The sequence below is a fragment of the Pelodiscus sinensis genome, chromosome 14 (assembly GCF_049634645.1).
Source record: "Pelodiscus sinensis isolate JC-2024 chromosome 14, ASM4963464v1, whole genome shotgun sequence".
NCBI lineage: Eukaryota > Metazoa > Chordata > Testudines > Trionychidae > Pelodiscus > Pelodiscus sinensis.
Genome location: NC_134724.1, coordinates 24,936,016 through 24,951,955, shown reverse-complemented (window position 1 = coordinate 24,951,955; position 15,940 = coordinate 24,936,016). Strand labels below are relative to the sequence as shown.

Genomic DNA, 15,940 nt, shown 5'->3' with positions numbered 1-15,940 from the left:
TGCTGCACACCTAGTATAGTCATTTCACATAGCTTGATGATCACTTTGCACTGATGCGAATGACTACACACAGGGCAGGACTATGGAGAATCAGGCAAGTCGTTTTTATATTTGACATTTCTCTTGATAGAAACATTTATAGCTTTAAGCGTCTTTATTTATTTTCTTTAATGCAGACCAGAGTCAAAGGCTTAGCTTCCAATATTGCAAATCAGATTTTGGAATATTCTAAGAATTTAAACAGCTTAAAAATAGAGACAACAAAACATACCCATGATGAAATATAAATTATTTACAATCAGATAACATGCAGGGAAAAAAAAAGCAACTTAAATTTAACCATTACTTGTTTCTGGATTGCTGTGTCTGTTTTACCTTTCCTATACAGAACATGTGTGATAAACATTGATTTGTTCATCGCACTATGCCAAAAATGCTATTTTCAATTAGCACTACTTTTCCTGGAACATTGTATTGTCAATGAATACAAAATTTTGAAAAACTAATATTTATATCTGTAGCAACATACTTAAATTAATGTTTGAATAAATATGTTCAATCTCTAGATTTTTATTTTCTTACTAAAATTTAAAATAACATTTACAGAGGTAACACCAAAGCAATAATGGAATCTCAGAAGCAACACAGAGACCATGGTTTGCAGCAAACACTACGAATTTTCCCCCCACTACTGAAGGATTGGAAAAAACTTCACTTTTCAGTAGAGGGCCCAGCACTTCCTTCACAGTTGCCTGTGGAGTACCTCAGAATTGTTTGGCAGGGTTGTTTCTATAGATTACAGCAAATACTCCATTCACAAGGTTTATTTTATGACAGCTACACCTTGATAGCAATTGTAATCTTTACTGGCACTAGTGACACATAACCAATCAATATTCAATCAAGCTTTTAATAAACATATACTCTGAAGTGAAATCTTTTGCACAGTGCCTATGTACTGGTCCTGCAGTGCATGAGAAATCTAGTTGCAGCACAAACAGATAACTTACATACAAAAAGGTTACTTTTGGTTAAAAGTAAAAAACTAATAAAATAAAGAAGTTTGACTGATTTATTTCCAAAAATTCCACAACCATTAGCTCCTCTGTTTAAAGCATGGGAATTTTCAGGCCAAAAGATTAGTTGGAATAGTGAAAGGCAGATATGGGAAGGCAAATAAAAGGGGCTAGTTTCTTTAAAAATGAAATTACAACTGGCTCTAGCATGTTGTACAGGAAACACAGCATTTCATGTGGAAGGTTATCCATCAGCCCTTTGCTGATTTGTTCTGTCTCAATAGAAGGATTAGTCCCCTTCGCATGCCAATCCAGGAATGGCAGACATAGGAATTAATTCTGACACAAAATACAGGCAAACATTACTGTGAGTATTATACAACTGGCTGCTATTCTTGTATAGTTGGCAACCAACTTCACAGAATATACATTAAAAATGTCTGCATTTGGGTGTTCGAACATCTATCTGAAAAAAGACAAAGTGATCTTCCTGTGGCTGGCATTGTCTGTAGAGTGAGGCCTGTTAGAAAATTGTTTCAGGTTAAACACATTGGGTACATCTAGACTACATCCCTCTTTCGACAGAGGGATGTAAATTAGGCACATCAAAACTGCAAATGAAGCCAGGATTTGAATTTCCTGCACTTCATTTGCATAATGGCATCATGATGCTCTTTCGAAAAAGCGCTATTTTGAAAGTAAAACCGCAGACTAGACGCGGTTCTTTCGAAAATGGAAGCCTTTTTCGAAAGATCCTGTAAACCTCATTTTTTGAGGTTTACAGGATCTTTTGAAAAAGCCTTCTCTTTTTTTTACTTTTTTTTTTTTACTTTCGAAATAGTGCCATGATGCCATTATGCAAATGAAGCATGGGAAATTCAAATCCTGACTTCGTTTGCAGTTTTGAAGTGCCTAATTTACATCCCTCAGTTGAAAGAGGGATGTAGTCTACACTCACCCTTACATTGGCACCTCTGCTTTCTAAACATCAAAGAAGCCATGGAAGTCTGTTTGCCTTCTCAGCCAAAAGGGTGGAGAATAGCAATATTGCTATTTATCAAGAAGGGAAAACTGCACAGAAAACTGACAAAGCAACACATTCTTCCTGTTCTTGCATAGAGGAAGTTCCTATACAAGTCAACAAGTAAAAACTTCCACTGAAAAATACACAATAATTTCCATATTACAATACAGAGATAGCTAGGCATTCCAGTCAGGACTGGGGCTCCACTGTGCTGGGCCCTGTAGAACAAGGGAGATTAATTTGGGCTATAATTTTGAAAGTGCAAATTAAGTGTATACAGGCCAGATAAACATGACGTAGAGTAAAGTGTCAGGATCATTTGGCAACTGCTATAAAAACAAACACATCACCTTATTTTCATCTTAAAAACAATTTTTTTTCAATTTTACTTCCCAGAGCTTCATTTGTTGTATTCTTAATATTTGTTTTTAAATTGTTATTTCTGAAATATTCTTGTTAACAATTTCTGCTCTTAGTTTATAAGGCAATCACTGTATCAGGGGCTATATCCACCAATCATAAAAATGGATGTTACATTGGTAGAATATATTACTAAGCTATACTGGGTAAATCTTAATTCATTTTTCTAAAAGCAAGTCACAATATTTACAATTTGAGAGGAACAAAGTTAGTTCTAAATTTACGTCATAAAACAATAAAATTCCTTATCACAATTAACACCTTAATCATTTCTGTGCGCTGAGATTCTGGATCACGACCAGCCATTGGCAAAATACGAATTTTTTGGGTCTTTGAACATCTATCTGCAAGAGACAAAGTCATCTTCCTGTGGGTGGCGCTGTCTGTAGAGTGAGGCCTGTTAGAAAATTGCTACAGGTTAAATACATCTTATAAGGATACCTTTGCTATCCAAGAACAATCACAAACATGCCACAAAAACAACAGGGAAAATCAAAGACTCATTTGTGCAAAACCAAAAAAAACCCACAACAGATAATATGTACAACACACACAATTATCTAATAAAATATTTAACAAAATCACCCTTCCCCTAAGAAATCCTTCACATCCTCTTTACACTGACATATTCCTCCTTCTACTTCAGATTTATGCTTCTGATCATTATCACCATCTTCGTAACAGTGAAGTATTGTGTAGAGATCTTTTTTCCAAGATCAATACCCCTCCTGATTTACACCATTTATCATAGTAAAATGTAAATTAAGTATTAAAATTACAGATAAAAATATAGGTGGTCTAGATAGTGTAATAAATAGCATACTGGCCTTCCAACCCTGGAGATTTGGTCTCAGACCTAATTACCTTCAGATCTACTCTGAAAGTGAATATTGAAAAATGGCATCTTCTTACTAAACAGCTCAATTTCCTCTGTACAGTATTCAGTGACAGTGAAACAGTATTTAGCTTGTTTTATTGTTCATATAGTATTACAGTTATGCTATGGGGAAGGACAGGGTGCTGGCTGGTATCTGGGCCACTTATCAATGGAAATTTTAACTCAGTCTCAATTGCAGGACCATATTCCGATCTCAATTATGCTTGTAAAAAAATGAGGCACAGACAGCTGCCCCAAGATGCCACTTCAGGATCACTTTTTAGAGACATGTACTGTAGCTTTCAAGCATAACTAGCTAGCTTCAAGCTAGTCTTACTCTTCATCGAGAGTATAAACTCATACAATTTGGAAGTCTCTGTACAACTGATACTCAGATCCCAATACCAGTGGTAAGCACTAGTGTTTCCTGTAAGTCAAGTGCTTGGGCGATTGCTCAAGAGAGATTCAGGGGCTGCCCAGCTGATTAGCAGAGCACCTATGGTGCTCGCAGCATGTTTTTCTATAGTGGTGCACATACATGTGCCTCGGTGCACATGACAAAATTTAGTTTGCACATGGATGGAAAAAAATTAGAGGGAACACTGGTCACCACTGAAGTCAAATGGTAGCCTATAAAACTCATGACTGAGCCACAGTTATGTGCATAGCAGCCTCAGTTTTCAAGAGCCAGAAAAAAAATTTAAAATAGTTTGGGGGGATTTTTTATTAAAAAAAAAAAAAACCCTCTTCCATACCAAGTGTAGTAAAATAAAAACTCATTAATCATTTCTTCACCAATTCATCTCCACCTTTCAATACTCAAAACATTTCATACCAAAATGTTGTACTTTGACTTAATGTTCTGTTAATTAACTGTATGTTTACCTGAAAGTTAATTTAGTCTTGAACACAGCCTGGCCCTGTAGACCAGTTCCTTGTCGGATAAACAGATGGTTGTGATCTCCCTGTAACGGTGCCTTGTACACATCAAATACTTCATTGCCCAAATGCAGTGACATGCTGAAAAAAAGATGTATATATCATTTAGTTTGATATTTAGTGACTCATTCTGGATTTACCTCATACATAAGTGGAGAAAACCTTTTCCTCTTTTTTATGTACAATGTAGATTGAAATAGTTAAATAATACAGCCTACACTCAAAGATCTGAGAAAACAATAGTTATCAATTGTGAAAGCTTCAAACGCCACCCCCACACACTTTTCTATGCAAGCACATCTTACAGTTATGTTTTCCTAGTCTAGATTAGAAAATACAGACAAGCCTAAACTAACCTTCCATCTGACCACTTGACTATCCGTGCATTGCTTTCTCGAATCTCATTTCCTTCTTCATCTCTTCGCATCCGCCAACGTATAGTATTTTCCACCTGGAACAGAAAGCCTGTAAGTATGTATCGCCTTTGAATCTCCTAGGTTTTTTGTTTTGTACAGTAGTTTGAATGAACCTAACAGGGAAGAGGGGAAATGCAGAAAGAAAATTACAGATATACCTTTAGTTTTAATCTTGTTCTACCCTCTTCATCAAGCATCTCCTCATCTTCAAATTCATCCTCATAATACTGAGGATCAAATGGTCTGTAATAAATTAGACAATGTATTCTTTATTCACCCATCCTCTAGAAAAGCAAATGCAGGTTAATCTAGGACTGCTAAAATGCATTTGCGATTCAGCTAAATTATACATTACACATAACTGTAGACATCACTACCATGGTATATATGCATTTATTTCTGTAACCATGTAATAAACTGGAGAGGTTTAAAACCACAGACAATATAAAGTCTCTAATAATATCAGCTGCAACCAATTCTAAGATTTTACACCTCTAAATAGCTTTTTGTAAAGACAAAGTCTACCTCAAATGTGATGTCTTCCCCCCAGTGTCCCATTGTGGCAAAGAGGTCAAGCCTGACTTTAGGACAGAAGTGGCAAACCTCTGACCTGCGGGTTATCAGGATTAGTCACTGGAGGGTTGCCAAGTGGTTTGTTTACCTGAGTGTCTGCAGGAACAAAGCCCCACAGCTACCAGTGGCCACAGTTTGCCGTTTTAGTCAATTGGCACTTCTGGTAGGAACTTCCCGCAACCCTTATTGGTTGGGAATGGCAAACTGCAGCACTGGGAGCTACAAGCAGCCATACCTGCAGATGCTCAGTTAAACTGTCTAGTGGTCCGCCAGCAGCTAACCCTGACAAACCATGTGCGGCCAGTGCACCAGAAGCTCTAGGACTTGATATGGTAAAGTGAGTTTTAAAAATATGATAAAGACTTTGTCAATTATCAAGGTTCAGATGCACAAATTCCTGCCAGAACAACATTTGGATGAACCATCTTTCATCTGAGCCTAACAGGTGTCAGGTTTGTCCCACACAGTCCCACACTAACCCATCTGACAGAAGGGAGAGGTGGGGATGTAACTGTGTAGTCACCTGCATGATTAACCAATAAGCCTGATAGAGAGGCAGCTGCGAAGAGGGTGAGGGGGGCAGGCAAGAGCCAGTACATGAGGGAAGCCTGCCTTCAAAACTGCCCACGCACATATTGGCCCACGTGAGCAGCTTACTCCCCTCCCCCTCCCCCAGTGCTGCTGCCTCTCTAGCAGAGGCAGCAGCGTGGGGCGGGGAGGGGCAGCCAGTTCTATGGAGTCACCTGCCCCAGACTTCTGCCTCCCAGAGGCAGGGGGGAGAGGGGTAAGCAATAGCTGATGCAGGGTGGAGGAGAGGGAAAGTTGGCTTAAAAGCTGGTTCTCCCCCAGCACCAGCTCTGTCCGCAGGGAGCTAGAAGCGTGGGGTGGCAGGAGGATCCCCAGTAGTGGGGCTCAGAGCGCACTGGCTGCTGGCCCCGCCCCTAGGGACTATCGAATAGTCATGTAACCCATAAAATTTGATGCAGTTACATGACTATTCAGTTAATCACTATCTAACATCACTAGGGAGAGGCAGAAAAAATTTTCTTCCCACCCAGTCTGATATCTGGAGGAGTCTCATCCCTCAACTCGTCTCCCTGATGTTGTAAAGGAACAGAAAGTGAAAAGGGAAAAGCTGTTAATCTTCTAAACTACTGCTATTTGAGCTTGGTGTGCTTGAAAATTAGGTTTGTTTATATTGGTCAAGAGTACGAAAAATCCTTACCACCAAGCAGGGATATTCAGCCAACCTAAGTACCCATGTAGACCATTCAAGTTCTACAGAAGAACTCTTCTGTCAACCTAGCCACTGCCTCAGGGAGGTAGATTACATATGCCAGTGGGAACAATCCCTTCCATTAGCAGAAAGAGCATCTACATTGAAATGCAACAGCAATGCTGTTTATGCTGTTGTAGTGTTTCAAGTGTCAACAAGCTCTTGGTTTCCATTTATGTAACTGATCATTAGTATCTCCATTTGCACCTGCTATGGATTATGGCTGCAAAGAGTGATGGAAGGAGAAGCAGCAAAAGTGACCAAAGTTGTCAGATGCACTTTTCTACTCTTTGAGAAAGCCATCAATGGCTGCAGTAATCTGTCTGAATATTTTCCAAGTCTGTATATCCTGACACACAACATTTTGAAAACCAAGCAATGATGCATCAGGATAGAAGTGGTCCAAAAGAAGAGTTCTCTTTCAAAGTGGTCTGCAGCAGGAGAATCACCAAACTAGAATGGGTCAGGAACAACCCAACTTATACAGGGATAGTGATACCTTTTATAAGGTCCGGTAACACAAATCCTAAATCAGTGGTATGTTTAGAAAAAGGCAAAACTCAAAACTTTTTTATAACTGGTTGATGTGCAGTTGGAGCAGTACTATAAGAAGCTATACACATTTATTTATTTTTTTTATAAAATTTGGAAAAAAATTCTATGATCTGTATTATACAAATGATCAGTCTGAATAATCATAATGCTTTCTTCTGGCTTTGAATAATCATAATATTTTTTTCTGGCTTCAATGGATAAAAAATAGTCACCTAGCAAACAGATGAGGTGAAACTTGTTTTAAAATCCAAAGTAGTGCTGCTATTATTCAAAAGTACATTTTAATAGCAATTACATTTGGCTAGATTAAATGGTCTCAAATTGGAAAAAATATGAAAACTACTTGTTTTGAACTCAACTGATAATCTTTTAAAAACCAGTCTTTATAATACTATGAACTCATTAGGAACATGCTACTGTTTCAATTCACTGTATTTTTAAAACTGATATTTTGTGAAGATACAGTAAACTTCCGATAATCCGGCACCTTTAGGACCCAGGGGGTGCCAGATTATCAAATATGCCGGACTATCAGAGGCGGGGCTATGAGGGGGTCTGGGGTGGGGTGGGGGGATGCCACCCCAGACCCCTCATAACCCCCCCTTCCGATAGTCCGGTTCTGCCCCAGGCGTCCCCAATTCAGCTGCTGCTGGTCAGTTTCAGCAGCGGCTGAATTGGGGACGCCTGCGGCAGAGCAGCTGGGGTGCTGTGGGGTTGGTCTCGTAGTGCCAACGGGCAACGCTACAGGACCAGCCCGGCTTCCCCAATTCAGCTGCTGGTCAGTTTCAGCAGCGGCTGAATCGGGGAAGCCGGACGCAGAACAGCTCCAATTGTCCGGCTGCCACGAACACTTCCGGGTTCCTGATGGTGCTGGACCATCAGGAGTGCCGGACCATTGGATGCTGGACTAATGGAGTTTTACTGTACATAGTAGGCTAAAAATATGAAAAGCATAGACAATTCTAGCAATTCTTTGCAAGTTACATAAATGCATTGTTAAGTCAGTCCACTGAAACCTATATCATTTTTTGTTGTGTATTAATCTCAAAAACAAGATACATAACCACTAGGAGACCTAAAATCTTTCTAGTTGACTTTTTACATGATATTCAGTACTTGATTTTTAGATCTGAAACACAGCAATGTCTTGAGAGAAAAGTCATACATATAAAATTAATAAAATAAAAACAGATTTTCTGTAGTAAGGAAATACTCAGGTCCCCTGAATAGTCTGTGTACTCTGAATTAAATTTTAAAGAAAGATAATTTGTTTTAAAAACACAGAATGAAAGTATCAACATTTACCAAAAACTAACACAGTGCTGAAGAAAGGAAGACCACTATAAATTCAGGAGATGGTGCAATGCAGCCACAGGCAATTACAAAATATTAAAAAGGACAGAATTACTCATTTGAGTTGTATGCCAAGTCTACAAAAGATCACTAGTTCTTTTATTGGTTTAGACAAGAATGAGATGAATTTTTAAGGTAGACCAAGTAAAAATTTCACAAGGTCAAATTAGTACAAAATAAAAGGAGTTATTTACTAGAACAAAAGCAATACAGGGAAATAAAAACCTTTACTCCAGACTCCAATATAATTACCTGGGCTCCACGCTGAGGAAGTTGGGCAACTTCACAAAATATAAGTCATTTCCTAAATCAGTGTTTACTTTTGGTATTTCTACTTCTATTCGTGTTTCTGGAATAGGTTCTTCCTCCGGCTGCTCCTGATTGAGTCCATTCTCATCCTAATGGACAGAGTAGCAAAACCATATTATATGATTTAGGTGAAAAAGGCGACTCTTTGGGATATTCCACTGACCTCTTAATTTTTGCTCTGAAATACGGATTTTAAATATCAGTTAACTGGATAGTCGAGTAACCTCATGAATTCTTATCGGTTAGTTGACTATTCTATAGTCCCTGGGGATGGAACCAAGAAGTCCCCTGCCACTTCATGCTGTTGCCTCTGTATCCGAGGCAGCAGCGTGGGATACCAGGCAGGAGCTGGTCTACGAGGGGAGCCAGTTTAAAAACCAGCTCCCCTCACAGACTGGCTGCCTGTCACCCTGTACTATTGCCTCTGATAAAGGGGTGAGAGCAGCCCTTGTCTGGGGCGGGTCTGAGCTCCCAGACCCAGAGTGAGCCAGGACTGAGCTGGGCTGCCTGCCTGCCTGTCTAGCTCATAATACACTTTAAATGCAGAGCCACAGCAGGTGTAGGTCCTGGACCTGTCGCAAGCCAGGACTAAGCCGAGCTGTTGGCCAGTCTGCTAAAAAATTTACTGGCCGGGGGCAGGGAGGAGAGAGAAGAAATGTGTGTAGTCTATAGCATTAACCTATAAGCTTTTGCTTATCAGTTAATTGACTACACTATTACATCCCTACTCTGAAACATATGGAAAAAAATCTCTTTCCCACCCCTTCCACCTAACATGTAATTGGACTGTACAAAGTACATACTACTGAGACAAAATTATCACTGTACTCAAGCATGCCATCTCAAGTGATTTCAGTTTTGAATGTTAGCTCAAGATACCAGAGAGAATGAACATTTAAAAAAAAAAAAAAAAAAAAAAAAAAACCATGGGATTGATTCAAATAATCAGCCTCTTACAGGAAACAAGAAGATGATGTCAATTTTGCCTAGATAAAAACTGGCCTTTAGATGTAAAGGTCTTTGAATCCATAGTCATCTATTGCCAAAAGAAAAACACTTTTCTAACAGGCCCTACTACAAGTATCAAGAATTGTTATAGTGCTATATTATACGTGCTGATATCAGCAGAAAGTACTCAAAACATATATCCATAATTACAACAGTAGAAAAACAAATGTCAGCCTATCTTGCATTGCCATATATACCAGGAAGAACTGTTAATAGTAATTCTTTCTGCTTGTGCAAATCATTTATGAATTCTCACTAAACTGTCAATCTTTCATTAAAATGTGCTAAAACTCATAGACTTTAAGGTCAGAAGGGATCATTATGATCATCTAGTCTGATCCCCCGCACAATGCAGGCCACAGAATCATACCCACCCACTCCTGGAATAATCCTCTCACTCCTCTAGGATTTAAAACTTTATACTAGACTACTGGGACAGGTGTAAGACACAGCAGGCAATTTTAGTCAAAAGTCTTACAATAGGTTGCCCTGGAGTTGGTGGCTTGTCTTCCCCATCGCTCCCTGAAGAAATGTCATCTGCACCTCCAAATAGATCTATTGCATCCCTGTGACCTTGAATAGAATACGAGAGAGAAATTGTTACATTCTACCACTGGATATCATCTACGACATCATTAAAAGGGACCTGCAAAGGAGAAAAAAAAGATTTCCTATTTTGTGCATTGCTCTAGAAAGTTCAAAGAGGACTTGAAAAGTTGATTTTGTCTCTTCTCCCACAGAGAAATGTTTTAAACTTACAAATTCAGGTCACATCTACATTGGAAGAACTCTATAAAGACAGGAATACTACTGAAACAATAACATCATAAGGACCAAGAGTGAAAACTTAGCAACTGAGAGGAACAGATTTTAGATTAGATTATTTAAACTTTCAATCATGAAGTAAAAACCAATTTAGCATATTAGACAAAGGCAGATCTGATACCTCCATCCATTCTAGTGAAGTGCGGCAGATAACATACATCCTCTGAGTCTCCTATCACAGATTCACTAATTTCTAGAGTCTTCCAACAAGAAATTAGGATACAATGATGTTATATTTTTTTCATAAAATTCAATTGTTGCCCAGGAAAGTGAACAACTGATAGCAATGGGTACAGATGACTTAGAATTGTGCATGCTTCTCCACACAACTCTATTGCTACAATTTATTGGGCACCTTAGACGTTATGATCTGCGTCTCTCAGATAATCCAACATTAGTTTTCTTCTCATACCAATAATACACAGTTTTAAACTGGTTTTGTGACAGACACTTAATGTCAGATAAAGTAGAAGGGATTTGAAAAAAAACAGCTAGTTACCTTTTTGTCCTTCTACATCACTGTCCATTTCTGAATCCGATGTAATTGTTTTTTTACGTTTCATTCGCAAAATTTCATCTTCACTGTCACTGCCTCTTGCAGATTCTATCAAAGAGTAGATCCTCAAATTAACTGTTTCATTCTGCATCTTTTTACATCTCACATTATCCATAGCTTGTATTAATAAGTAAACTAATTCAACCAATGAAAAAATAATTAATGTAGTCTGAATCAGGCTTTATTAAAAATACTCTATTATCATTAAAAGTCAACTGAAATTGATAATTAATTTTGTAACCAAATCTAAATAATTTCAAGCCAGGACAACAAAGGGATATTGTTATGGACCGGTCAACAAGAAAACTCATGACTTTGGGTCCTCGTTGTAATGGTGACAGTTCAGTCTATTCAAAATCACGATCTAAATAAAAAATCAACTTGGTTTTGTTCATGAAAATACACTAGAATCAATTTTTTGAGAAAAGGTCACCCAACATGAGGATTAATTTTCTCAACTGGGAGACCACTAGAAGAACCCAAGGCAGTCAACAATTACAATATTTTCATTTGTCTATTTATAGTGAAATCATTAACACTGTATTCAATCCTACCAGATTTATGTTCCTGTTCCTCTTCATCATCGGAACGCCTGTGATCTTCATCAGAATGCTGGGCCCTTTCATCATCCTCAGAGTTCTGCATCTTCTCCTCCTCATCAGAATGCTGAGCCCTTTCATCATCCTCAGAGTTCTGCATCTTCTCTTCATCAGAATGCTGAGCCCTTTCATCATCGGAGTTCTGGATCTTTTCCTCATCAGAGATCTGCAGCCTGTCTTCTTCATCTGAGTTCTGCATTTTCTCCTCATCAGAGTTTTGTAGTCTTTCCTCATCATCAGAAACCTGAGGCCTTTCATCATCATCAGAGTTCTGCACCTTCTCTTCATCATCAGAGTTTTGCGGCCTTTCATCATCATCAGAATTCTGTAACTTCTCATCATCATCTGACTGATCACTTTTGTCCTCTTTGCCCCATTTTTCATCCTCCGAATGTGCTTTTTCAGATCCATCAGCATCTGAGCGATGGCTACCTTCGTCTGATCCGTGTCCTCTGGCATCATCGTCATCAGCAGCTTCTGAACCACTATGCTGATCAATATCTGACTGGTCATTATCTTCATGTTCAGAATGTCCCGAAGCTTCAGAGTGATTGTATGATCTTTCAGACCGAATGTCACTCCCAGTATGGTGGGATGCTCCCTCATCCTCACTATCATCTCCAAATAACTCTTTATTGCTGGGCTTTATTGCCTCTCTGTCATCATCACCGTCACTCTCACTTCCAGAAACATTACTGCCTGACCCAGCATTCTCCTGATCAGAGTCAGAGTCAGATCCAGAGTCAGAATCTGCAAAATAAATACTATCCACTTAAAAATTATTAAGGTGACAGAATGCCAGATGAGGAGACACCAAAAAGATTAGCACTTCTTAAAACACAATGGGGAAAAAAATGAGGAGACAAGAGAGATGCACTTAAATAATGAAAGTAAAGTGGATGGGCTTATGCAAATGATTATAAGAATACAAGAGTAGCTAACTAAGATGTGGCATTAAAAGAATTTTTTTTTTAAAAAGGACAGATAACTAATTTGTGATCCTAACTGCCACAAGTCATCATTTAAGCCAAGAGTTTATTAGGAGCCAAAGAAAAATTAGACATTTATATGAATAATCAAGACATCAAAGATAAATTCAAAAGAATAAAAAGGGATTAACTAACATTTTATTCTGTGTATAACATCTCAAGAGATCAAAACGGAAATTGTTTTCAAATCCAATTTGCTTGTCCTTCCCGAACACATGTCCAAAGTCAGATTTGTTAAAGTAGAACTGCTCATAAGTGCTGGGTTTGTAGCACTTATTTTTATTCATGAAAAAATCTAGCATTTGTTTTGAAGAGTAAATTACATAAAATGACAAAGACTTATAAAACATGCAGAAGCTCAAATTTTAGACAAGCCAATCTGGACAATATCCTTAAAGAAATAATTTCAACATTTTCTTGGAATTCTAATGACAATTGTGAGGTGTGAATTATGTTAAAAATAGTGACCATCACTAATATAAAAAGAGAAAGTTATAGAAATGATCACTGAAAGTACAGTCTTAACAGGTTATTTTTCCAGATAAAAAGGAACAAACAAGAAACTCATGAAATGCAACATCACTAAATATACAAGTACTCAAAGAATAAAAGGCTAATAAAATGTAACTGCCCTGTTAAATAACAGAATACCAGTTGAAGATTTATCAAATATTTTGGATGTCTTCTACATTTTCAAATATATTGCTTTTTATTAAAACTTAGAATACAAAGTATACAGTCCTATATTACTTTTATTACAAATATTTGCACTGTAAAAATAATAAAATAAATTGTAGTTTTCAATTCACTTCATAGAATTATTGTATTGTAGTGCAATCTCTTTATTATGGAAGCTTAACTTACAAATTTAGATTTTTTTTGTTACATATCTGGACTAAAAAACTAAACAATGTAAAACTTCTGAGCATGGGATTTCAAACTTCCAGATAGCAGGCCATCCCTGGCCACAGCAGTTGCCCTATATGACGAAGGAGCCTGGGCAGGCCAGGGGAAGTTGACCTGTCCGTACCTGTTTCCCAACCCCTATCTCTTCCCTGTCCTTCCCCTCCTCCCCCCATGGCACCTGGTCCCCAATGACACAGCTTTGGGGATTACTGGGGGTACCTGGTCTAGGGCTGCAGCAAAGGTCAGTGCGCCAACACTCCCCATGGCAGTGGCAGGCCCCCCAGGTCAGATTAGGCAACTACTCTGGCCAGGGATGGCCCGTGATCCAGAAGTTTGAGACCACTGCTTTAGAGCCCACAAGTCCATTGAATCCTACTTCTTGTTCAGCCAATCCCTAAGGCAAACAAGTTTAGTTACAATTTGCAGAAAGTAATGCTGCCTGCTTCTTGTTTACAATGTCACCTGAAAATGAGACCAGGCGTTCGCATGACATTTTTGTAACTTTTGTTGCAAGGTGTTTGTGTGTCAGATATGATGTTTGTATGCCCCTTTGTGCTTCCACTATTACAGAGGATATGCTTCCATGTTGATTATGTTTGTTTAAAAAGTATTAATTAAATTTGTGACTGAACTCTTTGGTGGAGAATTGTGGCTCCTGATCTGTTTTACCAGCATTCTGCTATATATTTCAAGTTATAACAGTCTCAGATGATGACCTCACACGTTTGTTTTGAGAACACTTTCACAGCAAATTTGACAAAATGCAAGGAAGATAACAATGTGAGATTTCTAAAAACAGCTATAGCACTGGATTTAAGGTTTAAGAATCTTAAGTGTCAGCCAAAATCTGAGCGTACTTTCATAAGTCTTAAAATAGCAAACACTCCAATGCAAAAACTACAGAATCCAAATCATCAAAAAAAAATCCACCTTCTGCTGGTGGCATCCAACTCAGATGATGAAAGGGAACATGCATCAGACTTCATTGCTTTGGATCATTATTGAGCAGAACTCATAATCAGCATGGAAGTATGTACTCTTGAATGGCTGGTTGAAGCATAAAGGGTTATATGAATCTTTAGCACATCTGGCATGTAACTATCTTGTGATGCAACAACAGTGCTATGTAAACGTCTGTTCTCACTTCCAGGTTACATAGTAAACAAGAAGCAGGCAGCATTATTTCCTACAAATTGTAACCAACTTATCTGTCTGAGCAATGGGATGAACAAGTAGTAGAACTGAATGGACTTTAGGCTCTAAAGTTCTACATTGTTTTGTGTTTGACTGTAGTTATTTTTGTGCATACACTTGTAAGTTCACGTTTGATGATAAAGAGATTGCACTACAGTGCTTAGGTGTATTAGGTGAATAGAAACACTGTCTTTTGTTTTTCATTGTGCAACTATTTGTGATCAAAATACAGTGAGCACTGTACACTCTGGATTGTATTAAAATGCAAATCAGTATATTTAAAAACGTAGAAAATATCCAAACTATGTAAACAAATGACATTATATTATGAATTGCACAAATAATCGCATTTTACTGCCTGGCAGGCCTTGTTATTAGCAATACAATCCTTCCGGTCTAGAGCAGGGGCCAGACACACTCCCCCTCTCGCAGGCCTCAGCGCCTGGCAGGGGACAATCGCCGCGGAAGGCAGAAATCCAGCCCCAAAGGGGCAGGGCGCAAAGCCCACCCGGCCCGGCCATCACGTGACACCAAGTGGCAAGGCCAAGAGGGGCCCCCAGCCCGGGAACGGACAAAGGGAGGGGAAGCCCCAGGGGTGGGGGGGGGGGCGACCCGTGAGGGGCGCAGCGCGGAGGAAGGGGCAGAGCAGGTTAAATAGGGGAGACGAGGGGAGGATCGACCCCGCGCCGGTACCTTTCTGCTCGGGCTCGGAGTCGGCATCGCTCCCGAACAGATCCTCCATATCCGCCATGGCGCGGGCTCGGCGAACACGGCGCTGCCGTAAAGTGCAGGCCTCGCCTTCTTTCCGACGCTGCCGCAACGCCAGGCGCTGGGTCGGCTCACGCGACGCCAGCCAGTGACGCGCGACGGGCTCTGTAGGGATTCAGCGGAGAGGGGGATGGGTCGCCTGTGCTGACCCGCCCAGGCAGTGGATGGTTGGTTGGGGGGGGGGGTCTTAAAGGGGCAGCGTCCCCGAGGCAGGCAGGGTGCTGCTCCAGCCCCGACCGAATGAATCGTCTGCATCCCTCACGGGGCCCGCCCGCCTCCTGGCTTGCGAATGGGGGTCAGGGCGTATGGCCGAAGCTCAGGCATCCGCTCCCCTTGT

At 39.6% G+C, this 15,940-nt stretch overlaps 1 protein-coding gene across 4 annotated transcripts in view; it reads right to left on the bottom strand.

The window, feature by feature from the left end:
* Positions 1-15,719, bottom strand: part of LEO1 (LEO1 component of Paf1/RNA polymerase II complex) — a 64,113-nt gene extending 48,394 nt beyond the window's left edge. For all 4 annotated transcript variants that reach the window (XR_012895761.1, XR_012895762.1, XR_012895763.1 and 1 more), the window contains exons 1-9: positions 15,529-15,719; positions 11,702-12,496; positions 11,091-11,195; positions 10,245-10,339; positions 8,702-8,847; positions 4,851-4,935; positions 4,633-4,727; positions 4,223-4,357; positions 2,722-2,857 (exon numbers count right to left, since the gene is read on the bottom strand). Coding sequence is in view for 1 of the 4 variants with exons in the window: in XM_075897251.1 (XP_075753366.1) it covers positions 2,722-2,857; positions 4,223-4,357; positions 4,633-4,727; positions 4,851-4,935; positions 8,702-8,847; positions 10,245-10,339; positions 11,091-11,195; positions 11,702-12,496; positions 15,529-15,586 (1,650 nt within the window). In the remaining 3 variants the exon portion in view is untranslated. The remainder of the gene's footprint in view (positions 1-2,721; positions 2,858-4,222; positions 4,358-4,632; positions 4,728-4,850; positions 4,936-8,701; positions 8,848-10,244; positions 10,340-11,090; positions 11,196-11,701; positions 12,497-15,528) is intronic.
* Positions 15,720-15,940: the final 221 nt, after the last annotated feature.